This window comes from Vanellus vanellus, assembly GCF_965231255.1.
Source record: "Vanellus vanellus genome assembly, chromosome: 17".
Classification (NCBI taxonomy): domain Eukaryota; kingdom Metazoa; phylum Chordata; class Aves; order Charadriiformes; family Charadriidae; genus Vanellus; species Vanellus vanellus.
In genome coordinates, this window is record NC_138922.1 from 14,002,774 (window position 1) to 14,029,812 (window position 27,039).

General features: G+C 65.5%; 3 protein-coding genes across 3 annotated transcripts; 2 read left to right on the forward strand and 1 right to left on the reverse strand.

Annotated features, from left to right (window-relative positions):
• Nucleotides 1–456: 456 nt before the first annotated feature.
• Nucleotides 457–15,209, forward strand: DNAI2 (dynein axonemal intermediate chain 2; the record flags this gene model as incomplete). The annotated part of the gene is made up of 29 exons (XM_082492321.1): nt 457–639; nt 777–938; nt 1,055–1,176; nt 1,739–1,881; nt 2,549–2,662; nt 3,994–4,133; nt 4,380–4,502; nt 4,940–5,163; nt 5,443–5,578; nt 5,929–6,075; nt 6,261–6,485; nt 6,578–6,676; nt 8,845–8,925; nt 10,291–10,401; nt 10,521–10,608; nt 10,693–10,829; nt 10,994–11,119; nt 11,198–11,380; nt 11,478–11,624; nt 11,728–11,850; nt 12,304–12,451; nt 12,521–12,656; nt 12,741–12,927; nt 13,161–13,431; nt 13,645–13,739; nt 14,030–14,132; nt 14,361–14,656; nt 14,827–14,974; nt 15,073–15,209. 29 exons carry the CDS (start codon nt 457–459, stop codon nt 15,207–15,209), a joined length of 4,335 nt encoding a protein of 1,444 aa, XP_082348447.1.
• Nucleotides 15,210–15,971: 762 nt separating this feature from the next.
• On the reverse strand, nt 15,972–19,300 carry BTBD17 (BTB domain containing 17; the record flags this gene model as incomplete). Its single annotated transcript, XM_082492126.1, has 3 exons — nt 15,972–17,241; nt 17,642–17,918; nt 19,207–19,300. 3 exons carry the CDS (start codon nt 19,298–19,300, stop codon nt 16,161–16,163), a joined length of 1,452 nt encoding a protein of 483 aa, XP_082348252.1. The 3' UTR covers nt 15,972–16,160.
• Nucleotides 19,301–23,873: 4,573 nt separating this feature from the next.
• Nucleotides 23,874–25,563, forward strand: GPR142 (G protein-coupled receptor 142; the record flags this gene model as incomplete). Its single annotated transcript, XM_082492389.1, has 2 exons — nt 23,874–24,252; nt 24,731–25,563. Exons 1-2 carry the CDS (start codon nt 24,117–24,119, stop codon nt 25,561–25,563), a joined length of 969 nt encoding a protein of 322 aa, XP_082348515.1. The 5' UTR covers nt 23,874–24,116.
• Nucleotides 25,564–27,039: the final 1,476 nt, after the last annotated feature.

The window sequence follows — 27,039 nt, forward strand, 5'->3', positions numbered from 1 at the left end:
CGGAGCTCAGCCTGCTTTCTGCAACCCCCACACACACACAGTCGGGGTGTGGGGCCGGCGCTGGCAGCAGAAACCTCTTCTCCTTTTGGAAGCCACTGCCGCGCCCCCAATCCCCTGTGCTAATTGCAAAGCCCCCCTTCATTAGCCAGGTTTTGCCCTCCCAACATGGCGGCAGGGGGGCTGCTGTCACGTGACACCACCGCCCTGCCCTCCCCAACATGGCGGTAAAGTCACGTGATCGCCCTCCGGCGTTGCCAGGCAACGGCAGACGCGGCCCTGCCGGTGGATCCCGGTGTGGCCGCACCGGAGACCAGGCCCCGTCCGGAGTCCTGGGTCCTCGGCAGGAGGGCGAGGGGTCCCCTGCCGCCCCCCCCCCGAGTCCCCTGCTCCCTTTCGGGGTCCCCCGCACAGGGCTAGGGGAGGAAGGGGCGCCCGCCGCCCCCTCTCAGGGCCACCATGGAGATCATCTACGTGTACACGCGGAAGCGCAGTGAGTTTGGCCGGCCCTGCAGCTTCTCCGACCGCCCGGCCAAGGTCAACGTGGACATCCCCCCCGACCCCAGCATGGCCAGCGGCTTCGTCCTGCGGAACCCTGTGGACAGCTACGTGCAGCACACCAGCGACATGTCGGAGCACGAGGCAAGGGCGGCCCGCCAGTCCTCATGGGCCTCCCAGGCTGCTGCCCTGCAGGGCAGCGCTGTACCAAGGGGGGAAAGGGGTGTTTTCCACCTTTTCGGCTCAAACTCTTGCTCTGTTTTCTCCATGCCACCCCCCAGGTCAACACCGAGCGGGTGGAGGTGGAATCCCGTGGTGTCAACCATGTCGAGGGCGGCTGGCCCAAAGACATCAACCCACAGGAGGTGGAACAAACCATCCGCTTCAGGAAGAAAGTGGAGAAAGATGAAAACTACATCAACACCATCATGCACCTTGGCGCCGTAAGGCCTTGCCCGTCTCCCCTCCCACTCCCAGAGGCCCCTTGCCCACCCGCTGCCGGTTCCCTCGCCCTGGCAGCTCCCCAGAGGCACAGCCTCTGTCTGCGCTTTCCCTGCAGCAGATGGAGCACTGCGTCAAGCAGAACAATGCCATCAACATCTACGAGGAGTACTTTGAAGAGGAGGAAATGGCAGAGGTGGAAGATGAGCCCCCCTCCGCAAAAACCATCAATGTCATCAGGTAGCACAACCAGCTGGGCTCACCAGGCTCTCCAGGTCCACAGCGGGATAGTGCATATTAAATTGCCATTGGAGGCAAAGGAGGTGGAAAACCCAGCAGCTTTAGGGTAGTGCTGGATCAGTTTATGGATGGTTGCTGCAGCCCCTCTGCTCCATAACTCCATCTGTTCCTCCCCTCCCTGCCCTCTGCCCTGCCCAGGCACTTTAGAGATGGGTACCACAGTCTGAGCATCTTCTAACAGTGCTTTAGACAGGAATTTTTTTTTTTTTAATGCTTGATAGATTATTTTCAAATGTCAGGGGCTGTTAGGTCACTTCTAGAAGTCAGATCCAGTAACATAATTGGATTCTTAGAAATGTATAACTGGAAAGACTTTATTAAATCATCAACTCTTCTCCCCCTGCCCATCCCCCAAGAGAATTGTTTCCTGCACTCAATGCTCAAGGGCTGCAGCTTGTTTTAATTGTGATTCCCACAGTTTCCTTTGGCAGAGAGTCATCCCAGGGTGTGACAGAGCTGTTAGCAAACTAACATCTTTCTTTGATGTCCTGTTATCGAAAAGGGATCCCAACATAACCAAGAGGACAGCCACGCATCTCTCCTGGCACCCCGACACATGCAAGAAACTGGCAGTGGCTTATTCCAGCCTGGAGTTCCAGCAAAACATGAAAGACATGAGCTTTGACTCATACATCTGGGATCTTGGTAAGGGGAAGGGAAGACTCAACAGCCCGTAATGCTGCGGCTGCGGAAGCACTTTGTGTCTTCAAAGCATGTAATGAAGCCTCACAGCACTCTGGAGGGGGTGAACAGGGGTTTGGTTTCTGCATTGCCCACAGATCAATGCAGAGAAGGGGAGAAATGGGACCTGAAAGCTGGCCAACAGGTGGAAAATAACCACTAAAATCCCACTACATGACTTCATGAGCTTGAGCGCCTGTGACCGCAACAGGCAGCCGAGCCACACACCTCTTATGTGGTTCTTGTGTTTATACGGTTCACTTGTGCTTGATTAAGAAAGAGGCAGCACAAGCCCAGGCTGAGAATTGCATTGTTCTCTCAAAAGCTCTCTCAGACCTGTTGTATTTTGGAGTGAAAAACACAAAGAAGAGGGTCAGGGTATCAGGGGCTGGGGTACCAGGGGTCTGTCCCCAGGCTGGCAGGCTCTCTTCCCTGGCTAAGGTGAGGCATCCTGGTGGCATGGCCAGATCACCAGCTTCTCCTCATCCAGCACGGCTGGGCAGGCACCGGCATGATGGGGAGCCAGGCGTGGAGGAGCAGGGTGCGGTATCGGGAGGCTGATTTAGAGGCAGGGGTGCTCGCCCTCCAGACTGCCTCTGCACTTTGCTCTTTACTCATCCCTTCTTGGCAGAAAACCCCAACAAGCCGGAGCTCGTTCTCAAGCCATCATCCCCTCTGGTGAGCCTGGAATACAACCCCAAAGACTCGCATGTACTGGTGGGAGGATGCTACAATGGGCAGATGGGTAAGGAAGATGGATTAGGCATGAGGCCATATTAATGAGACTTCATTTTAATTCGGCAAGAGCCTGGTTCCAGCACTGCTACGCTCACAAAGGGCGTAATGTCATTAGGGCTGCGGCTGGGAGTATCCCAAGTGCAGCCTGAAGCCCTGGGGCTTGGCGTTTGGAGAACAAGCATGTTCTCACCTAAGCAATTCGCAAGCACTGGGGGCAGTGAGGCAGCTGCGGCAGCAGCAAGAGCCTGACAGGGGTTACTGGATCAGACGGCACAGCAGCACGGGTCCTGTGCTCCTGCCTTGACCACAGCCTCATATCTTTGCATGGCAAAAGCCCAGGAGAGTTGCTGTCGTTGTGTGCACTGAATTGTTCTTGTGTTGTTGTTTCAAGTGCTTGGAAAAGGGCCCCTCTTTGCCAGCTTCATTTATAGCTCTGTTATTTACTTGGCCATGTGAGCCCTTTGATTTAATTGCTCTCATTTTGATGTTTTCCTTGCCATTTGCAGCAGCAATCAGATCTGACAGGGCATGCATTACGGGGCCGTTACTGCACGCTCCGCAGGTGATGGAGGGGAGGGATCTCACCCCGTCCTTTGCAGTGCTCCCCAGGCGCGTGGCACGGGCCCAGCAGAGCACACTCCGTCACATCCAATTGCTTAATTAGAAGTGAGCGAGAGGGAGTGTGTGCGTCTCGGTGCCACCAGGGCCCAACCGCCTAACCTTTGCTGAACTGCAGCCAGTCCTGCGCTGTGACTTGCCCTCTGTCACGCGTCAGAGGCAGAGATAGGGAAGGACGGCTGCTGCTGTCCGTAGGGGACCTGCCTTTGTTAGCCAGCACCCTTCGGGTACGCAGGAGGGGAGCACAGCTGAGGTCAGGTCACACAGGCTGGTTTTTAGCAGCGTTGCGTGTATGGGGGCTGGGGGCTGCTTAGACCATATCTGGTCCTGCTGCAACCTCTTGTGCAGAACAGGGGGAAACCGGGGGGATTTATTGCTTCTGGAGATTGCAGTGCATGTGCCACAGAGAGACGATTGCTGAAGAACTGCTGCAGCTATTTAATGTGTTACCACCACCTAGCTTGGCGTTTGCAGAAAATGCAAATTGCGTTTCCACTCAGACTGGGCATCACTGCGACTGATCCCAGCAGCAGGCTCCCACCCCGTGGGGTGTTTGCGTGATTCTTTGGGGTCTGGGAAGGGCAGGGGGAGCGCCCAGTGAGGTTTGCTGCCCGTTCTGGCTTGGGCAGTGGGGCAGCATCTCTTCAGGAAACACACGGCAAGCAAAGGAGCGGTGCAAGGGAGCCGGTGCAGATCTTGACAGCTCCTTTTCCTTCCCAGCTTACTGGGACACCAGGAAAGGGGGACTGCCTGTGGAGGTGTCCACCGTAGAGGTCAGCCACAGGGACCCTGTGTACGGAGCCATCTGGCTGCAGTCCAAAACGGGCACTGAGTGCTTCTCAGCCTCCACCGATGGGCAGGTAAAGGGCAGGGGCAGGGAAGGGTGCCACACACTCACACAGGGACCCCGCTGGCAGGCGCTGACAGCCCAAAAGAGCTTCCCCTGCTTCCTCTGCCCCTTGCTGGCTGTGGCAGCACGGGAACCAGGCCCCCAGGCTAGCAGCACAGACTGGCACAGGGCAGCTGCCTGGCTCCAGGGCACTCTGCTCCGCAGCAGGCATGGCTCAGCCGGGAGCAACCCCTGCCCCGCTGCTTGTCCCCTGCAGGTCCTGTGGTGGGACATCCGCAAGCTGTCTCAGCCCACCGAGTCGCTGGTCTTGGACATCACCCGGAAAGGGCTCCTGGAGAAGGCTCTGGGTGCCGTCACGCTGGAGTTCGAGCCCACCATGGTGAGCCTCTCTGCCCCGCCGTCAGGATCAGCCCACCCGCACACAGCCAGTACCCTAACCTGGGCAGGACTGTGAGCCAAGCCGAACAGAGCTGGGCAGGCAGTGCCCCGTCACCCCTGCGGGCAGGGCTCCAGGGACAAGGCACAAGCACCTGATGCCCAGAGTGACCCAGAGCACTGTGCTGCAGCTTGCATCGTGTTCTCACCTATCTTTAAGAATTAGGAGTTGATGTGCTCCCAAAACACAGGCACTTGCTGGCGTTTTGGTCTCTGTATCCCCCAGATCATGGTGGGTCCCAGGGCTTCCATTCTCCCCAGGCACTGGCTCCAGCAGCCTCCCCCCTGCTTGGACAGCAAAGCCCTTTGCTGCCCCACTGTCCCCTGCACCACGGGGTCCCCAGCCTGCTGACGGCTGCTCTCTCCTGCTCCCACCCTCAGCCCACCAAGTTCATGGTGGGCACAGAGCAAGGCATCGTCATCGCCTGCAACCGCAAGGCCAAGACACCCCCTGAAAAAATCACCAGCACCTACAGTGGCCACATTGGACCTGTCTACGCACTGGCCAGGAATCCTTTCTACCCCAAAATCTTCCTGACGGTTGGCGACTGGACTGCTCAGATCTGGTCAGAGGAGACTAAGGAATCGTCAATTATGTGGACCAAGTAAGTGTCGGTGTGCATGTTTCCCCTGTAAAAAATCTTCCTTTTTGTGGAAGAGCGTGTTTGGGGCAGACGACCAGCAGGGTCTGGTCTGCTCAGGTCAGGCAGGAGGAGGTGATGGGATGGTCACCAAGGCAGAGCAGTGCCAGCGTGGCCGAGGGTGCTGGAATGGAGGGTGCCCGTGCCTGGGCTGTTGGCTGAAGGCACTGCACGGGCAGCAGCCATGGGGCCAGGGGGATGCAGGCCATGAGCCCATGCCCGCTGCATCGGGTCTGCTGGCAGGTACCACCTCTCCTACCTGACAGACGGGTGCTGGAGCACCATGAGGCCGGCCGTCTTCTTCACCACCAGGTCGGACGGGACCCTGGACATCTGGGACTTCCTCTTCAAGCAGAATGACCCCTCTCTCAGCCTGAAGGTTGCGTCCCCAGCAGCTCCATGTCCCTCACCCTGGGAGGGGAGTGGGGGCTGCCCCTGGCCAGCGCCAGCAGCGGGGTGTTTGGCAGATCTGCCCAGCACAGAGCAGGCAGAGCCAGGGGACAGAGTCCCACCCTGCCTGCCCAGAGCTCGGGATGAGCTCCATCGAGGAACAGCTGTCCCCTCAGCCCTGAGCTGTGCCTCCAGCCCAGTGTGCCCCAAAATTTGTACATAGGCTCCTGTTATTGGCAGCCATGTGGATTTGCCTCTGCCAGCTTGTCCGGCCTGACTTCCCCCGTGGGGCATCACATCAGGGCTAAGTGCCACCACCCATACGTCCTTCTTCCCCAGGTCTGCAACGAGCCCCTCTCCAGCCTGCGCCTGCAGGACAACGGGTGCATTGTTGGCTGTGGCTCAAAGCTGGGCACCGTCACCCTGCTGGAAATTTCCTCTGGGCTTTGCACCCTCCAGAGGAACGAGAAGACCCTGGCCACCGCTGTACGTGAGCTTTGAGCCACAAGCTGCTGTGCCAGGTCACAGCAAAGCCCTCAGCACTGCTGGCACATCGCTGGTCCCATGCACAGTGGCTCTGCCAGCGAGCCCTGCGCTGTCCCTGTACACAGCCTGCTGTCCCGCAGGGTCCCCTGCTCACCCTGAACCCCTCAACCCACCCCCTGCCCTAGATGTTCGAGCGGGAGACGAAGCGAGAGAAGATCCTGGAGGCCCGGCACCGGGAAATGCGGCTGAAGGAGCGCGCCAGGTCGGAGGGCCAGGAGTCGGAGGTGGAGGAGAGGCTGGTGGAGAACCCCCAGGAGGTGCTCGACCGTGCCCGCCAGGAGTTCTTCAAGGTCATTGAAGCAGAGCTGCAGAGGAGGGCGCAGGCAGAGACCCAGTGTCCGCATGGCAAGGTACCGGGGATGGCACGGACTTCAGGGACTGCAGCCGCAGCAGGGACTCCATGCCATGGGGTGGGGGACAGGGGTCAGCCTCTGCCTTTCAGGATAAAGACCATGTGGGAGATGAGGCGGCTGCACAGGGGGAAGAGAGCCAGCTGCCCAAGGACAAGGAAGAGGAGGAGGAGGAGAAGGATGCTGCCAAGGTCAGCGCACTCCACCTTCACATGGCTTTCCCCCTCCTTGCTGCTCAATGGCTCATGTGGGTTGAGGCTGCTGTCCCCGAGCCAGGCTGGGCTCGTGGGGGCTCTGCCTCCGTGGGGTGGTGAGCAGCCCCACACAGCTCCCTGACCCCACGCCTCCTCCCTCCGCAGGAGCCATAGCCGAGACAGGACCGGTGGGTCACACAGAAACCTTCACAGATGCTCCCTGGCCCTTTGCCCTGTTGTTTTTGGTTTTTTCTTCTGGGTGAATAAACAGGAGTTTTCCGTGTCACATTTCCTGTTTTGTCACAGCAGGGTTGAGCAGAGGGTGGGAAAGTCGTGTTCTCTCACTCTTCATCCCCCCTCCTCGGGCCAGGCCACAGATCAGAGCCGGATGCTGGCTACGGTGGAGCACCCGTAGCAGCGGGGTGTCCCTCGGTGTGTCTGCAGCCCGAGGAGCAGGGCAGAGTAAGGCTGCTGGTGGTGGCAGCGGGGTCGTGGTGAGCCTCCGCAGCTGGGAGGGTGATGCTGAACAAAGCCCCCCACTCCCCCAGCCTGCTGATATCCCTGCGAGAGCAGCCTGCGGTCCCTGGGCCAGGGTTATCAGCGCTGGGTAAACACAGCACGGCCAGTATCCCCGAGCAGCCGCCCTGCCTGCTTACCCACCCGTCAATTATTAACAAGCTGCCGGTTGCACTCGCCCCACAGCACAGCTGTCGGCAGAGGGATGGGGCCATCGCACGGGTGGCACCCCGTGTGCCGGGACTGGGGGTGACCCTGGCAGGACCCTTCCCCAGGCTCTGCTTGGGGGGTGGAGAGTGGGCAGGAGCTGTTGAAGCCATCCTGCGTGTGCGGGGTGGACGCAGGGTGCGGGTCTTGTCCTGACGACACAGTCCCACCTGCTGCCATGGGACTCGGGGGGGGAACAGGGCTCCTGGTCCCCCAGCCCCGAGCTGAACGCTGCCATGTCCCGGCTCCCAGGTGGCGGAGCGCTGCCCGCAGGGCAGTTTCTTCCCCGGCTGTGGGAAGGGAGCCGGGCACTAGCCTTGCAGCTGAGACAAGTGCTTCATTAAGGGTCAGCCCTAATTGTACCAATAACAACCAATAACCCCAACCATGGTGTGGGGCCACAGCTGCAGCCAAGAGAGGGCAGGGAGCGTGGCTGGAGCCACACATGGTGCCAGCCGCTGTGTCAACAGGAGCCAGCCGTGCTGCCGGTGTCGTGTATAGCTCAACATCTCCAGGGGACAGGGGCAGACAAGTGGCTTGGGGATATGCAGCCTCCGGAGAGCTTCCCAGCCTGGCTGGGGGGGCACCCAGGCTCACAGCTCCCCCAGGAGGGCTGTGCCAGTGCCTAAGGAAGGAAGAGGGGAGAGCCAGGGCTTGGAGGTGCCCCACTGAGCCCTCCAACGAGCAGTGGGGGCACTTAGGGACAGGGCTGCAGCAAGGGGACAGTGTGGGAGTCAGCATGCCCCATGCACCCCTCATGGGCCACCTCTGCTCACGGAGTCCCCTCAGCGCCCGTGCCCCAGTGAGGATATGAAGGCTCCAGGGAACAGCGAGGAGCAGCAGCTGGCAGTGAGTCCTGGCCGGTGGCGGGTGGCACATTGTCCCCGAGGGGACCAGCACTACTGCCGAGGGCAGCGGGGACACCTGGATCCAGGGTACCCCACGGCTGCACCCCACAGGGCTGGGATGCAGCAGGAGGGGGTGATGGGAGGGGGACATGGTGGCTGGTGTGGCTTGCCTCTCCTGCCACCCCATGCAACGGCCGTCCCTGCCGCACCTTGGCCCCGCAGGGCTGGTTTTGCGGATGCTCTTGGGGGAACCTGGGGGGGTTCAGGTGCACAGAGACATGGCGACAGTCCCCCACTCCTGCTGTGCCACTGCGGGTTCACCCGCCCCGAGCCACGTCGACGAGGGGACAGGTGCCAGCAGGAGGGCACGCTGCCCGGCTGCCTTTTTAAGGCCGGTCCCAGCGGTGTTCGCTTTCGTCCCAGGAAAATGAACCTCTAATTACAGCGCCCGACATGGGGGGGGTCCCGGAGGCTGCGTCGACACTGCACCGCCTCAGCTGCCAGACCCTGCCGTGATGGCTCGTATGCAGGTCCGTGTCCCCGTGTCGCTGTCCCCATCCCCGCCACCCCACGCTCATCCCCAGTATCTCACAGGTGGCTCTTCGCATCCGTCCGATGAGTGCGGCTGAACTGGCGGAGGGGGCCAAGCCCATCGCCCACCGCGTGGACCAGCAGGTACGGCCTCCAGACGGGCACCCGTGGGTTTGTTGGGCACCGCCTGGCCCTGGAGCTTTGTGTCCCCCTCCCTGCCCCGTGCCCATCCATGGGGTCAATGGGGCCGGGTACCCCAGGGCAGGATGCGACCCTTGGTGCAGTGCATGCACGGGACATGTCCAGGAGCATCCAGTGATGCCCACATGTGCCAGGCATGGGGAGGGGGGACCCTGCAGCCTTGCAGCCACTGCAGGAGACCCTACAACAACAAAGCAGGAGGGTGGGAAACTCTGGGGGCTGTGGGTCAGGAGCAGCGCTGCCTGTCCCTGTCCTCAATCCTGGATGGAGGGGGGGGAGGGGGCATGCAAGGAGGGGGGCGAGGTGGAAGTAGGGCAGCAGCGGGGAAGCAGCTTGCTTTACAGGAAAGGTCAAAATCTGCATTCTAATGGGAGCCAGGGGACCCTGAGAGGGGCTATTTCGGGTGGGGACAGGGACACGCAGGGTCCCCGTGGGATGCCAGCACCCCCCCCACTGCCTTGCGGTACTCGGGCGATGGGGACCTTGGCGGACCACGCTGACAGAGGTGCCTTTGTGCCACCGTGTCCAGGTGGGTGCAGCGGGGCAGCCAGTCCGACAGGTCCCCTGGCACCACACACAGCGCTGCCTTTGAGCCCCAGCCCGGCCTGGGGACAAGGGGACCATTCAGAAGCACAAAGGGCCCCGCGCCGGCAGCACCAGCACCAGCCCGGGCACCTCCTGTGCCCTGGCATGGAGGGGACGCCGGTCCTGGCAAAGCAGGGGGGGGAATGCCCACGGGGTCCCACAAGGGCTCAGACCCACTGGGGAGCACATCCCGCATGCCAGGGTGCCCTCCCACCCATGCCAGGGTGCCCCCCTTGGCTCCAGCCCTGTTGTGTTTGCTGTGGGCGATGTGGGGTGCCCGGGCAGGAGCACGGGGGGAAGATGCCGCTCCGAGCGAGGATGCCTGGGCTCTGAAACTCAAGTCCCACTCAGGTCCCCCCAGGGCAGCAGGAGCCCGATCACCAGCGGGGTGATGTGCTCTCCCGTGGATCCCCTCGCCCACCGGCCGGGATGGAGCTGCTTGGCAGACAACAGCCATCCCGGTGCTCCCGAGGAGCTGTGCTGCGGGGACACCCCGCTCCCGGGGCTGCAGAAGGCGTCCTGGTGTGTCCGTCTGTCCATGCACGTCCTGGGGGAACTGTGTTCACAATGCCACCAGCCCATGGGGCTCCTGGCACCTTGTTACACCTCAGGGCCCAACTGGGTGCTAATTAGCACTGTTAACGACTGGAGGTGACCTCAGAGCTGTGGGTGCCCAGGGCTAGTGCGTGCCCCCCAGCCAGCCCCGCTCGTGGCCCCCAGCAGGTCGTGGTGCTGCGAGACCCCATGGAAGACCCCGATGACGTCCTGCGCGCCGGCCGCTCCCGGGAGAAGTCCTACGTCTTCAACATGGCCTTCGACTCCACGGCCACCCAGGTGGGTCCCTCGGGGCACAGGGGGGATGTGGGCTGGGGGAGGCAGGCTGGGGGGCCTGGGACAGCAGGTGGAGGTGAGGGACAGCAAGATGCACCCCACAGCCTCTCACCCTCCCGCAGGAGACTGTGTACCGTGCCACCACCCGGGGTCTCGTCACGGGTGTCATCTCTGGCTACAACGCCACCGTCTTCGCCTACGGCCCCACCGGTGAGGGTGTGGGGCCGGGGAGGGGGCCAGCCCCATGGCCATGGGGGGGTCCCGGCCCCAAGCAAGCCCCATCCTCTCCCCCAGGCTGTGGGAAGACCTACACCATGCTGGGCACCGACGGGGAACCCGGCATCTGCGCCCGCACCCTGGGCGACCTCTTCCAGGCCATCGAGGGAGCCAGCGGTGACACGGAGTACGAGGTCTCCATGTCCTACCTCGAGGTGCGGCAGGGAGCCGCGGGGACATCCCCCTCCCCGGAGAGGGCAGGGGACAGCGAGTGGCACATGGCCCCAGGCTGACCATCTTTGAACCCAGTGTGGGATGCTGCGTCCCCACGGGTCCCCACGCTGGGGGGAGACGTACCCAGCTCCTTCCCCCTGCCCAGATCTACAACGAGATGATCCGGGACCTGCTGAACCCCTCGCTGGGCTGCCTGCAGCTCCGAGAGGACGCCGGCGGCACCGTGCAGGTGGCTGGCATCACCGAAATCTCCGCCATCAGCGCCGAGGAGGTGAGCCAGAAGGTGCGCCCATGGGGTGTGGGGGCATCTGGCAAACCCCCCCTGCCCGGTGCTGCCCGTCTGCCCCAGGTCATGCGTCTGCTAGCGCAGGGGAACAGGCAGCGGACACAGGAGCCCACGGCCGCCAACCGCACCTCGTCCCGCTCCCATGCGGTGCTGCAGGTCACCGTGCGCCAGCGGCACCGGGGCGGGGGGCTGCGCTGCGGCCGCCTCTTCATGATCGACCTGGCGGGCTCCGAGCGGGCGGCACAGGTACAGCACCCCCTTTTGGGGCGCTGCAGGGCCGGGGAGCCCCCCCCCAGCCCCTCTTTTGCCAGGTTTTTCCCCCTGCCTTCCCCGCCCTGCCCAGACGCAGAACCGCGGGCAGAGGATGAAGGAGGGAGCCCACATCAACCGCTCGCTGCTGGCCCTGGGCAACTGCATCAAGGCTCTAAGCCACCAGGCGAGCACCAAGTACATCAATTACCGCGACAGCAAGCTGACCCGCCTGCTCAAGGTGCAGCTGGGGGTCCCGGCTCCCCCGCGGGGTCCGAGCTGGGGAGGGGGCACAGGCTGTCCCCCACCAGGCTGTCCCTCTCAGCTGTGTTCTCCACGGCCAGGACTCACTGGGGGGCAACAGCCACACGGTGATGATTGCCCACATCAGCCCGGCCAGCACTGCCTTTGAGGAGTCCCGCAGCACCCTCGCCTACGCCCATCGCGCCAAGAGCATCCGCACCATGGTAGGGACGGGAGCACGGGCACGCTCCTGCCCCGGGCATTAGCCCTCTCCTGGTCCCCTCCCTGAGCAGCCCTGGCCCTGCTGTCCCCCGACGGGGAGGGCGTGAGGAGCTCACTCCTACACTGCCCCACGGGTGCCCAGAGCAGGGGAACTGCTGAGGGCACTGCTCTGCCGGCTGTGGGATGCTCAGGACCTGCTCCATGGCCATGCACTGCTTGGGGACCCTGCTTGGGGACCCTATAGGCACCTGCACCACAGCCATGCACTGCTTGGGGACACTGCTTGGGGACCCTACAGGTGCCTGCTCCACAGGCTCTGCCTGGGGACTTTGTCTCGGAGTATGATCCCCAAGCATCTTTGGGGACCTGCTCCACCAGCCGTGCCCCGCTCAGGGACCCTGCTTGGGGCCGGGCTGTGCCGGGGCCGGGGGACACTCACACCGACCCTGTCCCAGGTGAGGCGCAACCTGCTCAGCGTCCCGTACCGCGTGGCGCAGTACGACAGCGTTGTGGCTGACCTGCGCGGGCAGATCCAGCGCCTCAAGGGCCAAAGGGACACCGAACCGGGGCAGGGCAAGCGCCGGGACACCCCTGACATCCAGGGTACAGCCCGGACCCCCCCTGCCCTCCCTCTTCCCCCCGGGGCTCAGCGCTGATGCCCCATCTCTCCAGCCCAGGTTCGGCTGCGCAGTGGCCGCTGTGCCCACCCGGAGCTGGGTCAGGGGGAGGGGGAGGCAGCCCTGTGCCGTCTCCTGCTCCGGCTGGAGGGCACCGCGCTGCACGCCCGGCATCTGCTCACCCTCACCCGGTACGTGGGTGCAAATCTCCCCTGGGGATGGGGCCCTCGGCGAGCCAGGCTGGGGGTGAGACCACCTCCTCCTCCTCCCCGCAGCAGCACACGGCGGGGCCAGCGGTGGAGCGAGGAGGGATGGGGGGAGCCAGACCGCCCCGGTGGCAGCGAGGGGGACTCGAACGCAGGGGACGAGCGGTTGGATGTGTCAGAGCCACCCGACGTGGCCGTTGCCCGCAACAGCATCGCGGCTCCGGTGGAGGAGCAGGGCAGGCTCTGGCAGCGGAAGGTTTGGGAGCTGAAACCCCATCACCAGGGAGCTGAGTTTGACAAGTCTCAGCCCAGCAGCCCTGGGGGGACATGGATACACACGGACTGGGGTGTTGGTGAGGGGCAAGGGGCCTTGGCAGGGATGCTGGTGCCACGGCAGGGATGCTGGCCATGGGCAGGAATGGTGACCCCGCGGCAGGGATGTTGATCCTGGCTGTGGGCAGGGACGGTGACCCCGCTGCATGCCAGCAGGCAGAGCTGGCACGACGCTTCCGGCAGAGCCAGCAGCATGCGCGGCAGCTGGAGGAGGCCCTGCGGCATCGGAGCAGCTCGGAGGAGCAGCGGGAGGTGCTGGCCCTGCTGTGCCGCCTGCACCAGCAGGAGATGGAGATGGCAGAGACACGCTCCCGCACCCTGCTGGAGGGTGGCCTCCGGCACCTGCCGGACGCTGCGGTGCAGTGCTTCGACCATCACCGGGCCCTCTGCACCCGCATCATCCAGCAGCAGCGGCAGCTCATCGCCGGTGCGTCCCTCCCGTGACTTCTGCCCTGACAAAGGAGTCTCTTCTGTGTTGTTGCTCTGGGAGTCCTGCAGTGTCACTGGGTTATTGCATTGGGATGAGTCATGGTGCAAAGTCCCCCCGGTGTCGTGACATAGCCACGACACTGCCACCTGAGCCGGCATGGCGTGGCGTGCAGGTGGGTTGATGCCCACCACCCTGCCCTCTCGCCGGCAGACCACCGGCTGTTGGTGCCACCGCCGCTGGAGGAGCTGTACAAGACCTACCAGCAGGAGCTGGCGGGGGACCCCAGGGACACTGTCACCCTCAAGGTAGGGCAGGGTGTCAGGGCACCCCCCACACCCCAGGCAGGGCACTCACACCCTGTCCCTGCCCAGGGCACGTCCCTGCCCAAGGTCCCGCAGGGGTCCGGCACAGAGAGCCTGCGGGATGCGGAGCGGGACAGCGTGTGGGGACGGAGCTGTGAGCACCCCACAGCGCTGCAGCATGATGCCCTCCCACCCCTGCGCCCCACGGGGGACAGGTACAGGGTGGGCATCACCACCCCCCATGGGCACAGGGCTGCTGCCATGGCAGAGGGTGAGGGTCGTCCCCTTTCCAGCAGCACCCCGACCCCCGTATTCAAGAAGACCCCATGGGCACAGCAGCTGGGGAGCACGACGGTGCCCACCCCACATCCCAGCCACGGCACAGCGGTCCAGGAGGTGAGGCACAGCAGTGCCCGCGGCACCGAAGCCCCGAGGTGGGGATGCTTATGTGTGCCGTGTGTCCCAGCAGGGCACACCACGGGCCAGCCTGAGCACCCGGCACGACTCCTCCCCGGGCAGCGGGACCAGCTCAGAGGCAGCGATGGCAGCGGGCAGGGGTGAGCCGAGCGGCCAGCGGGGTTGGGTGGGTGGCTGTGCCCTGCTGATGGTGCCACCATGCCGCAGAGCGCCGGGAGATATCAAGAACCACCGAGAGCATCATGGCTACGGCCACCCAGCGTGGGTCCCGCATCCCAGAGAGCACCCGCCCGCACCCACCGGGGCCCATGGAGGAGCGGGGTGGTCCCAGGCTGTGGCATGCCGGCAGCGAGGACAGCCTGGCAGGGACGGCCACCCGCTCCCTGGGGACCTGGCTGCAGGTGCGCAAGAAGGGCAGCAGGGAGCCGGGGAAGAGGGAGGAATCACTGGATGGCAGAAGGAGATCAAGGCGGTCACGGCCCTTCGAGGTGTCTGGCCGTGGGGTGGGTGCAGGCACGGGGGGGCCATGCCTGGGGAGGAGGGCAGGGTGGGAAGGCCACCCCCAGCTCCCCTTGGCATCCCTTTGCCCACCATCGGGGGCACCCCGTTGTCCCCCCCTGCACATCGCGGTTCCTCCCCAAAGCACCGTGCCCACAGACCCTCTCTCCGGCAGCCGGCGGCCCCCAGGGCCCCCCCCCCACCATCCAACGCGCTGCGGAGTCGCTCTGAGCACGCCGTACCGGTGCGGGTTCAGGCAGCCAGCACCCCGGGACCCCCCAAAGCCCTGCCCGGAGCAAAGCCCCCACGCTGCCAGCTGCCAGGTGAGCCCCTGGCTGGGGATGGGCTGCAGGGGCCATCGCCCCCCTCCCCGCGCCCCAGCCCAGGAGCCGGGGCTGCTGCTGAAGTGCCCCTTCCCCAGGTGCCGGGGTCCCGTCTCTGCCTGCCCCCCGCCAGCTCCCCGACACCCCCAGGAAGGGCCAGCGCCCGCGGCTCGGCTGCGTCACCGGGAATGCTGCCAGGGCCTCCGGCAAGGACGAACGGAGTCACCGCTACTGAGCCGAGCGCCTTGCCAGAGTGGGACCGGACCCCGTGGCAAGGCAGCGGGCTGAGCGCCCGCCCTGCCAGCCCCAGCACCACGCAGCATCCCCTGTGCCCGTGCAGCCCCCCGCTGCCAACCCCACTGCCGGGATGGCCCCTGTGGGTGCTCAGCACCCGGGGGATGCTGTCGGCCACCCAGCACTGCCGGTGAGGCTGCCTGGGCACAGGGCATCCAGACGGGTGTTTGTCCTTCCAAGGGGTTTTACATTAAAAGGAGACGTGAGACGGGGAGTGGTGTGACTGCTGTGCACAGCCGGATGTGCCCCTGCCCGTCCCTGGGGATGGAGAACCCCCCAAAGATGTCCCCACACTCCCCACTCTCGTTTTCTGCTTTTATTAGGAAGGGGGGTGAGGGGTGCCCGGGCAGGGATGGGGCAGCCACCGGCTGTGAGCGGGGACGGTGTCCCCCAAGCATTCTCTGCCGGGGGAGGCAGCCGGACCACCCGCCCCAGCTTGGGCACGCACCCAGCTAGCCACCGAGCCCTGGGGTGCTGCTGCTGGGGTACCCCTGCCGGCAGCCGGACCCAGCGCCGCGGCCTCATCGCCTGGCACAGAGGGACCCCAGTGCCACAGGGGTGGCATCACAGGAGGGCCGGGCTGTCCTTGTCCCCGTCCTCTCACCCATCGGGGTTTGTGAGCCCACGGCCGTGGGCTGCACATTTCACCTCCTGCACCACCAGTATGGGGCTGGGAGGCTCCCAGTGTCCCCAGTCCCCAGCTCCCCACAGGCACCCAGGGATAACAATGGGGACAGGACATGGCAGGGGGACAATCAGGGTGGGTGGTGGAGAGCAGCCCCAGGGCCCCCCCAGCGCGGGGACCTCCATCTACCTACGAGCAGGAGGACCAAGAGCAAACCTCCCCTGAGGGGCTGGGACCAGTCTGGCTGCGGGACCCGGATCTGCCTCGTTACTTCTTCGCCTTGATGAGGGAGTGGTAGATGGGTTTGATGATGATGTGGAGGTGCAGAGAGTTGTCAATGAGGTACTCGGAGGTGCGTTTCTGCAGGTCGGCATGGGCGAGGAAGTCGGCCACCTCGTCCGAGCTCTGGTGGAAGCTGTAGGCGTGCTTCACCAAGACACGGCCCTGCTGCCGAACACCCACCAGCACCGTCTTCTGGAAGCTGACGCCGGCAAAGTCGGGGCTGCTCATGGCCGGGGTGATGACGAGCCGGGGGCGACCATCCTCGATGCGCACCGGCTGGACGGCGCCCGAGACCGAGTCCGAGTAGACGGGGCGCAGGCTGACAGGCAGCCAGCGCGGCGAGAAGAGGACGTTCCAGGTCACCCGCTTACCGGCGTCGTGGCTGCTGGGACCCAGCTGGGTCTGGAAGCTGGTGCTACGGTCGTCCCGCGCCGGGTTGTTGATGACCCACTGGGACCCCCAGCTGGGCGCGAGGTAGTTGCGGGGCAGGAACATGCTGCAGTTGACGTCGAAATACTTGGCGAAATGGAGAGGGGAGGCGGCGTGGAACTGGAAAGCCTGGAAGAGCAGGTCCTGCACCGCGCCGTAGTGCCGCGCCAGCACTGCCGACTGCGCCTGCAGCCGAAAGAGCTGGCTGGGCGCTATCATGGGGTAGCGGATGGCACGCAGCACCCGCTTGGCCACAGGAGCCTCGGGCTGCCGGCGGCTCAGCCAGCCCTCCACGGCGGTGTAGAGCTCCAGCTCGCTGTGCAGCACCAGGTCGGAGCGCTCCAGCAGCAGCAGCAGCAGCTCCACGCTCACCGAGCCCCACTCGGCACTGCCCAGCACGGCCGAGAGGTTCCAGGCCAGGAACTGGAGGCAGCTCTCCTGCAGCGCCACGTCCCCGATGCGCACGGCGTAGTGGTACCAGCCCACGACGTGGCCCTGGCTCGACTCGCTGGCCAGGTGGGTCTTCATGTAGTCGGCCACACCGCGCTGCAGCCCCCACACCCGGTACTTGCTGGCCAGCTGGTGCATGGGGATGGCTTGGTGCAGCAGGATGGAGACCCCCCCGCAGTACAGGTACCTGGGGCAGAGTGCGGGGCGATGATGCTGGTGTACCCCGGATCCCCTTCCCAGCCCAGTCCCAGGCTCTGGCAGCGCAGTCCCCAAGGGAGCATCCTCCCTCCTGGGCTGCATCCACCCATTGAGGTCCCTGTGGTCCCCAAGTGAGCATTCTCCCTCCTGGGCTGTATCCCTCCAGGCATCCCATCCCATGGGGTCCCCATGGTCCCCAGGGAAACATCCTCCCTCCTGGGCTCTATCCCTCCAGGCATCTCCATCCCGTGGCGTCCTCGATGTCCCCAAAGGAGCATCCTCCCTCCTTGGCTGCATCCCTACCAGCATCCCCAACCCATGGGGTTCCCATGGTCCCTAGAGGAGCTGCATCCCCCCTGATGTCCCCATCCCATGGGGTCCCCACGTACCTGATAAACTTCTCAAAGAGCGCAGCAGTCTCGGGCGGCTCGTGCAGTGTGACGATGCTCTGGTTGCGCAGGAGGCTCTCAAAGACCTCGCTCTGGAGGCTGAGCAGCAGCTGGTGGGTGTGGAAGACCTTGGCCTCGTCGGAGGCGGCCGTGCGCACCCGCAGCACCGAGTCGCTGCCGTTGCCGTTCTGCAGCAGCTCCTGCAGCCGCTGCAGCAGTGTCAGCGAGTGGTTGATGGTGGCCGCCGTGGCGTCGCCGCTAAGGTCGGCTTTCTGGGCTGTGGGGAGATGGGACTGTCCCAGTGCTGCACCCCAGGAACCAGGAACGGGGTTCTGGGGCACAGCAGAGTGAGGCCCAGCCGTGGGGTGATGTGTGGTTAATGGGGGGCTGGAGAAGCCCAGTTCTGTGCACATCCTCCCTCAGCTCCCCCCGGTGCCGAAGGGCTGGCTGGTGCCAAGGGGCTGCTGGGAGGAAGAGGGGACATGGGGACATTTGTGTCCCTGGGAGCCAAAAACCTGCTTTTCAGCAGCAGAAGGGTTGAGACCATCATGTCCCAGGCTGGGACGTGCTGGGAAATGGCTCTGTGCCGGGCAGCACTGGATCGCAGCCCGGTCTGCCAGCCCCAATCCCACCCCCGGTGTGGGCAGAGCGAGTGCCGGGCATTGCCCCAGACCCCCCACATCCCAGACCGACACGTGGGGCACAGGAGAGATGGTGGGTGTGGGGAGCCAGGCATGCCCTGCCCCCCGCACCCGGGGACGGGGTCCCTGCGGTCCGAGCAGCCTGGGGACACCGGCTGCCCCGGCATCAACGCGGGTTGGTGCCACTGAGCAGGCAGCTGCCGTGCCGTGCCTGCTCCCGGTGGGATCCCTGCCTCCTCGCTGATCCCATGAACTCACACCTCCTGCCCGGCCACTTTTCACTCCCCTCCTTCAGCTGCGTGTTTCGGCAGCCCAGACTGGTCCCGGCTTGCATGACCGACCCCCCATGTCTGTGTCCCCACAGTGCCAGGCTCCCAGTGGGGATAGGGACCAAGACAGGGGTCTCCGTGCTCCTGCGAGCATGGGGAGCCTTCCTCCTTCTCCTCCTCTCCCTCATGCCTGGTGCAATTCCCACCCCCATCCCCAGAGCATCCTTCCCCCAGGGTGAATTTGGCCCCGTCTCTCTCAAATCCCATCTTGCCGGATGGTGAGCCGGCGGATTACCCTTCCCAGCGCCGGCTTAAGCCCGGCTGAGCAGGGATGGGGAAGGGGATCGGGAGCCCCTCGCCCTGCAGTGCCGGACATCACTGCCTGCGGCGCCGAGCTTTCCCTTGGGCAGCGGTGAGCACAGCGCGGCTCTCACCCCCGGCACCTCCCGGGGCACCGTGGGGCACAGCACATCCAGGAGCCACATCCATCCCTCCCCAGGAGCCACGACGGCTACTGGAGAGCCGTGCTCAGCCTCCCACGGGCATCGCTGGACACCCATGCCGCAGCCGAGCCCCACCTCAGCACCCGGCGAAGGCAGTGGGACCGACGGCACGGGGCACCCTCCACGCCTCCCCCCGCCACGGCCACCCTTACCGGCTTGCACGGTGAGGAGGAGGAGGAGGAAGGCAGTGGCAGCGCAGCCCCAGCGGCGGGCGGCCACGGGCCGGGTGCCCGTCAGCCTGGCCATGGCTTCGCAGGCGCATCTGCCGGGGCTCGGCGCGGTGCCCGCCTGGCGCTTATGTAGGCCAGGAGCCCTCCCAGCCCTCCCAGCCCGCGCCGCCACATCGATTGGTGGAAACTGGGACCGGCCGTTGCCAAGGGAACTGCTTCCAGCCCCCGTCCATCCCACCCTGACCCCAGACCCCAGCCCCGCATCCCGCAGGAGCATGACGGGGTGCCCCGGCAAGCCCCAGGCACGGCACGGGGGCATCTCCATTTACCGCCACTGGGCTCTGCCGTGCTGCAACCCCTTACCGTGCCGCAGCCCCATGCCGTGCCGCAGCCCCACGCATGGCCGCAGCCCTTTGTGCCGTCTTTTCATTCAGGGCACAGCTCGGCATGGCCTCCCTGCTGCTCCCCTCGTCTCATGGGTATTCATGCCGGCAGCAGCCCATCACCATGGCATCCGGGCTGCCGGCAGGAACCGCCTGCCCTTTTCCCAGCCTTTGCAGCCAAGAGGCTGCCTGTGCCGTGCGAGTGCCCTGTGCCGGCCTCTGCTGGCACCTCGCCCACCCCGACGGCTCTTGGGGGGCTTCGCAATGGGGCCAGGGTGGTATTTGCCTCCCCCCCTGCCCCCGGCAACCCCGGTGCCACATGTTGGGGCTGGTGTGGCTCAGGCACAGGGCTGAGGGTGGTGCTCGGTGCGCCCCCACCCTGCTCCCCGCTGCGGGAGGTGGGCACTCCTCTGTGCAGGAGCGTGTGCTGGTGCAGCCCGAGCAAGCGGGGTGGGAGCAGGGGGGGTCTGCACCCCACTTTTGGCCGTGGCCCCAGTGGCACCTTAGGGTGGGGAGCCAAGACAGGGACTCCCAGCCGGGATGCAGCCAGGGGGGACGGACCCCACAGATGGAGGCAGCCCAGCTCACATGGGCACGGCAGCCCCTTACCCACCACCAGGGCTCCCGGTGAAGGCGGCAGGGGGCTGCCAAGCCAGGCAGCCCCCCCCCCCCCCCGGCTCAGTGCTCCCTGGGCAGGAGCTGCCGGCAGCGCACTCCGCCGCGGCACTGCTGCACAAAGTCACGTCGGGGTGCAGCAGGACCCTGCATGGCACCCCCCCCTCCTGGGGACACCACCGGGGAGATGCTGTGACCTTCAGCAGGGTGGCAATGCCGGAGCCGCGCGGGGGGATATTAACCATTCCTGGTTATCGAGTATCTGTCTGGGCTAACGGGATTAGCGGCGGTGCCCATGGTATTGCAGCTTTGTGTTCAGCTGCCCAGCGAGGTGACAGCGTGGCACGGCTGGCAGCCGTTTCACACTCCACTCCTTCCCCAGGACCCACGGGGGGATGCCGTGCCGCAGCCGGCACTGCCAGCACTGGCACCCCGCAGCAGGAGGGATGGTGTGCCGCAGCCAGCGGGACAGGGCAGCAAGTGGTTCGTGGGGCGAAGGCGGCCAGTGGTGCATGCGGTGGGGTGGGACAGCGGTGGCCGGGGCTCCGCGCCGGGCAGGGGGGCTCCGGCCGAGCAGGGGGGTGCTCAGCCCATCTGTCCCTTTGCGTCAGCATGCCCGGCCCTGGCACGGTGCCGCCCGGTGCTGCCGCTGCGGCCGGGGGCTGCTTTTGTGCCGGCGAGGGCTTCTGAGGACAGGTTTGCTTTGGGCTCACGTGGAAGGCAGAGCCGGAGCGCCTGCGTCCCCAAGAAGGACAGGGACATGGCGCCAAGGAGCCCCATCCCTGAGCACAGCCGTGGCCTGGGGGGGGGAAGCAAGGGGCCCGGGCTTAGACGGGGTCTCCAGATGTTGAGCGTGGGCAGATGTTGCCGCAACAGCTCCCAGGGGGTGGGGATCACCCATCTGGCCCTGACCCACTGGGGACAAGCCACCCAGCCACCACTGTGCCATGCTCCTGCATCTCCCTGTCCCCTCACAGGGACAGGCAGGTGATGCCATGCCCGGCGTGGGACTGGGGCTCGAGCTCTGTGGCCCCGTGGGGCAGGGGGACCCCAAGAGTGCGGTGCAAACAGAGCTCACAGCTGGGGGGACGCATTCCTGCATCACGGCAGGGCGCAGGCCGACCGGGGGACGAGGGGCCCCCGCTGCGGCACAGCCGGTTAATGGCTCACCGCATCCACCGATGCTTCATTTAACCACCTGCCTGCAAAACAACAGCTTGCCGGGAGCCTGTGCCTGGTGAGCCACCGGCACAGTGCCAGCCCAGGCTGCACCCTGCCGGGGACTCTCATGTCCCCCGTGGGGGCATCAGCTGGCCACAGGGCAGGATGGCACGGGCAATGGGCCGTGGGGGGACACAAGGGACCGTGGTGCTGAGGTAACCAGAGGACAAGGCATCCAACCCCCAGCCCCTGGTGAGATGGAGAGAGCAGCTGTGCCGGCCCCGGTAATTGCGGCTGAGGCGGTGGAGGGTTGGCTCACCATAGCGACCCGTGCCAGGGCGTGCGTAGGGCATCGCCCCCACAGGCTGTGGGGCACCAGGGGGGGCAGGAGTTGGGGGCTAGATGGCCCCAGGGACAGGCAAGGGACATCAGCCTTCCCACCCCTGTCTGTGCTGCTGGGGAAACTGAGGCACAGGCGGTCTTTCCCTCTGGTTGGTCCATCAGTGTGCCCTCTGCACACCGGGGCTGTGCCGGTGGGTGCCCGGGCACGCACGGAGTGAAGCCCAGCAGGGCCACGCACGCGGTCACACAGGGATGCACTCACACAGACATGCTTGTGCGCACACTCACATGTGCACGCACACGTGCACACACACAGACCCACTCCCTGCCAGCCCCCAGCACCTAACCAGGCTTGGGCAGCCCCACCTGCCTGCACCCAGTCTGCCTTGGGGTGCACAGCAAACCCAGGAGAAATTTGGGCTCCAGCACCCAAAGGTGGGGAGCTGGGGGTCCGGGTGCGGGAGCGATGCGCCCCAGCTTGGTGACACAGGCCTTTGGGTATAACAGGGGGCCCAAACTGTCCCCAAGCACCCAGACCACCATCCCTATTGTTTTGGGGTGGGGACGAGCTCCGTCACGGTCACTCGGGGCTGGCACAGCATCCCAGGTGACCCCATCGCTGGCCCCCTAAGGAGCAGCAGGTCCTGGGGACGTCCTCCTGCCCCGCTAGCCCAGCCCGCGGCTCTGCCCACGCCACTCTCCCTCCGCCCCATGTCCCTCGCGGTTGGGCGATGCTGTGGGTGCCGGAGGGGACACGGCCACCGACGGGGACACAGCCACCGGTGAAGACACGGCCACTAGCGAGGACACGACCACCAGTGGGAAAACGGCCACCAACAGGGACACAGCCACCAGCGAGGACACGGACACCAGTGGTTCTCTGGGCTCAGGGAAGGTGGCACTGCACAGCCGGCGGGTGGCTTGGGGGCCACCGAGGTGAGAGCCCATCTCCCGCAGGGCTTGGGGAGCAGAACACCCGGCGGGGGGGGAAGGGGGGCAGAGGGGGACCAGAGCGGACCCAGACCCTCCAGCAGAGCAAACGGGATCTGGGCTGGGAAAGGGTTAACGCTCTCCCGCTGCAACTGCAGCGATCGATGCCCCAGTTCCCTGGGGGATGTGAAGGGACTGGACTTGCCCCTGCTGATTAGCCAGATCTAATTTGCAGTTAATTGGCATCCCCCTGCGCATCTCTCCCCGCTCCCACCCAGCCCCGGGCTCTGAGCTGGATCTCTGCTTCCACCCCGGCCGGGCACAGCGGCCAAGGGGCCCCCTCGCACACCCCCCACCGCGGGCACTGCTGGGGGCGGGGGGGGGGGGCAGAGCCATCGCTGGGGGGGGACCCGGAACGGGAGCACCGGCGGAGGGGAAAATGTGCCCCTCCCACCCCGGCCCCGAAGCCGTCCGGGGTCTGCGGTGTCTGGCACCGCGCCAGTTTGGGGTCCCTGTGGAGCCAGGGTCGGACTGGGACCCGAGTGATGCCCAATAGCCACCCCCCCGCCCCAGGGTTTAGGAGCCTCCCTGCACCTCACATCCCCCCCTGGGCTCAGGGAAGATCCTCCCCCCCCGCACCCCTCCCAGTGCTCAGCACCCCCCCGCACCCCGCAGCCTCCGCCGGCACTAGGACCCGGAGTCCGCGGTCTCCCTCGGGAGATGCTAATTTTGTGGCGGAGAGGTGTTTGACCAATCAGAACGCAGCGCTCACTTTTGGCCTCCCCATTCCTGGAGAACGCCTCTCTGATTGGGTAAAGCGTAGTCCCCTCTAGCCAATAGAAGCGCAAGGCTGGGGAGGGAGGTGGTGCCGCCCGGGTTTATGAATGGTCGGGCGCAGCGGGGGCCCGATCCGGGCGCGGGGCGCGGGTGGGGGCGCGGCGGCGGCCGCTTGAGGAGGCGCTGGCGAAGGACCCGGCTGGCGCCTGGGGATGGCCATGTCCCCCCTTCGCACCGCGGGGACCCCCTTCCTCCGGCACCCCCGGGTTCTCCCCACCACCGCTGGGTCCCGGCGGGTGGCACCCAGCCCGGGCCGGGAGCCAGGGCCTCACCCCCCCCGGGAAGCCGCCCAAGAACACGGTGTTTTAATCCGGTTTTCTTCAAGGCGATAAACGCGGCCAGAGGGGGATAAAAAAGGAGCATCTCCGGTAGCGCGGCCACCTTCCGCTGCGGGGATGAGGGTTGTCACCCCAATGTCCCCAGGGGGGCTGGATCCTGGGTCCCATATCCTGCAGCATCCGTGGACGGCGGGCAGCTCCAAAATGTGCCACGGCAGGCGGACTCTGGGGCAACTGCACCCGTGGGAGCCAACCTGCCCCGGGCCCCCCATGCCATGTCCCGGCTGAGCCCTCGGCCCCCTGACTCTCCCTGTCTCCCTTCACAGCCGGTCCGTGGCGGAAGGCGATGGTCCCGGTGCCCAACAGCACGGTGGCGGTGTGGGCTGGCGAGGCGGCACGGCCAGAGCTGGAGCGGTCACCCTGCATGGTTGGAGTCTTCCCCATCGTGTATTACAGCGTCCTGCTGGGGCTGGGGCTGCCAGGTGAGGGGGCTGGGGCAGGGGGGGCTGCCCCGGAGCGTGGGGGGCAGCACCCATCCTGCCTCATCTGAGCTCTGCACCCTCAGCTGCCAGCAGAGCCTCAGCTCCTGTCCCAGTCCTGGGGCTTCTGGGGACAGGGACAAGAGTCCTCAAGGTGGGGGGAAACCATCCTGCTCCCCACGGCCTCGGGATCGGCCCCAGCTGCGGTGCCCATAAAGCCCGGCCCCACGTGGCAGGTGCCGCAGCAGCAGGGACAGATGGTATTTGCGTTGCTTGGGCTGACACACGGAAGAGATTAACCAGCTCAGCAAATCCCCCCCGCACCGTGATATTTATAGCTCCCCACCCCAGCCAGGGCCTGGGGCTGCTCGCCCTGTGGCCCTGGGGGAGCCTGGGCACCCCCAGGGTCCCGGGTGCTGCAGGAGGGGGAGGGCTATGAGCCCCGGGGTCTCACCACTGCACATCCCTCCCCTCCCTCCAGTGAACGTCCTGACTGCTGTGGCCCTGTCCCGCCTGGCCACAAAGACCAAGAAGTCATCGTACTGGTACCTGCTGGCCCTGACCACCTCCGACATCCTTACCCAGGTCTTCATCATCTTTGTGGGCTTCATCCTGCAGACAGCCATCCTGGCCCGGGCGGTGCCCAGTGCCTTCATCCACACCGTGAACGTGCTGGAGTTCACAGCCAACCATGCCTCCATCTGGGTCACCGTCCTGCTGACCATAGATCGCTATGTGGCCCTGTGCCACCCACTGCGGTACCGCGCCGTCTCCTACCCACAGCGCACCCGCAAGATCATCGCAGCCGTCTTTGCCGTGGCTCTGGCCACGGGCATCCCCTTCTACTGGTGGCTGGATGTGTGGCGTGACGCCGACCCCCCCACCGCCCTGGACACGGTGCTCAAGTGGGTGCACTGTGTCACCATCTACTTTTTGCCCTGCAGCATCTTCTTGGCCACCAACTCCATCATCATCTGCAAGCTAAAGCACCAGAGGTGCTCGGGGGATGGTCGACCCCGCCTGAGCAAGACCACGGCACTCCTCCTGGCTGTCACCACTGTCTTCATCGTGCTCTGGGCTCCCCGGACCATCGTCATGATCTGGCACCTCTATGTGGCCTCGGTCAAGAGGGACTGGCGTGTGCACTTGGCCTTGGACATCGCCAACATGGTGGCTATGCTCAACACCACCCTCAACTTCTTCCTCTACTGCTTCGTCAGCCAGACCTTTCGCCGCACGGTGGGCGAAGTGCTCCGAGCCCACCTCTGGCACAGCCCCCGGCCCGGCAGCGGCCGCTTGCGCTCCCAGCCCTGAAACCGCTGGAGCTGCTGGCCGGCACGGCCCTCTGAGCCGGGGCTGCTGCCAGCCAGAGCAGCACTCGGCTGGGGGTCCCGGTGCTCACCCAGCCCCATGCACCACCCTGAGACCCAGCAAGACCCTGCCCCGGGAATGCTGCCCCAGTGATGTCTGCCCCCTGTGGAGTCGGGGGGGTAACGGGGGTGGTGGTGGCAAAAGGATGTGTCTGTGCCCAGCTGGCTGCGCTCATTTGGGGCCAGCAGGCTGCCCTGCCTGGTGGCAGCACCCACTGCACCCCGGGGACCCCTCCTGGAGGTGCACCAGGATGGGCAGCTCAGCCCTGCCCATGCTCAGCCCCTTGGGAGGCGCAGCGTTTGGCCCCCCGGGAAACTTGGCCTTGGGGCAGCAAGGACGTGCCCGAGCTCAGTGGCAGGAGCTGCTGCCTGCTCTGTGTGTGCCGCCCTGAGCCGGGCTCCTCTCGGGTCCTGCAGCCGTGGGCTTCCATGGCCAACCGCGGCCGGGGAGTGTCACTGTGCTCTCGGCTGCTCTCCTGCATCAGCTCCAGCTCCCGCTGAACCGACGCACCAAAGGTGCTGGGGAACCCAGTGGGCACAGCTGCCCCGTGGTGTGGGGTGACAGGCGCAGGTGAGCTCCTGCGGGCTCTGGTGAGGACACGGTGCTCGCTGGGTGCCCACGGGATGGTCCGTCCTCCATAAACTGCTGTGCTGAGACCAAAACTCTGCTTGGGTCCGGCTCCCTGTGAGCGGCTGGGATGGGGCCACCCTGCACCAGCATCCCTGGGGATGGGGTCCCTCTGCCCGGCCCTAAGCTCTCAGCTTGGGGTTGGTGCTGAGGGGGGGCATCCACGGGGTTCAGTGTCCCCAGCTCCAGGGACTGGGGACACGGTAAGACCCCAGCTCTAGGCTCTGCAGGACCCAGCTTCCACCCGTTGTCACCCCTGGGAACACCCGTGACAACCCGGGAGAGCCACCCTGCAAGGTTGCAGCCCCCCCCGAGGGGTGCAAGGGGGCAGCATCTCCCACCGGCTGCAAGGGAGGGGGCCCGTGATGCCCCCCCTGCATCGAGTGCAGCCAGCACCAGTGCCGCCCTCCCAGTGACACCAGTGCCAAGCTGGTGTGATGCTGGGTGAGTGGCCGTGCCGTGGCAGCCTGCCTGTCCCCAGCTGCCACCAGAGGGCAGGGACGGGACGCACTGCAGAGCTGGCACAGCCCGGGGACAGGGAGCTGGCACCCCCGGCCCCCACACCAGCCCTCCCCACCCTAATTCCCCCATAAGGTCCTTACCGTAATCCCCCCCAAACAGACCAGCCTTTCCCCTCTAATTCCACAGACACTGAGCAGGATGGCACCCAGTGAGGCTGCCCTGTGGGGCAGGGGCTCAGCCGCCCCCCCTCCGGGGGATTTGGGGTGTCTCAAGCAGGGCACGGAGACCCCCCCTGCCCACCCCAGCTGTGCCCGGCAGCAGGCTGGGATG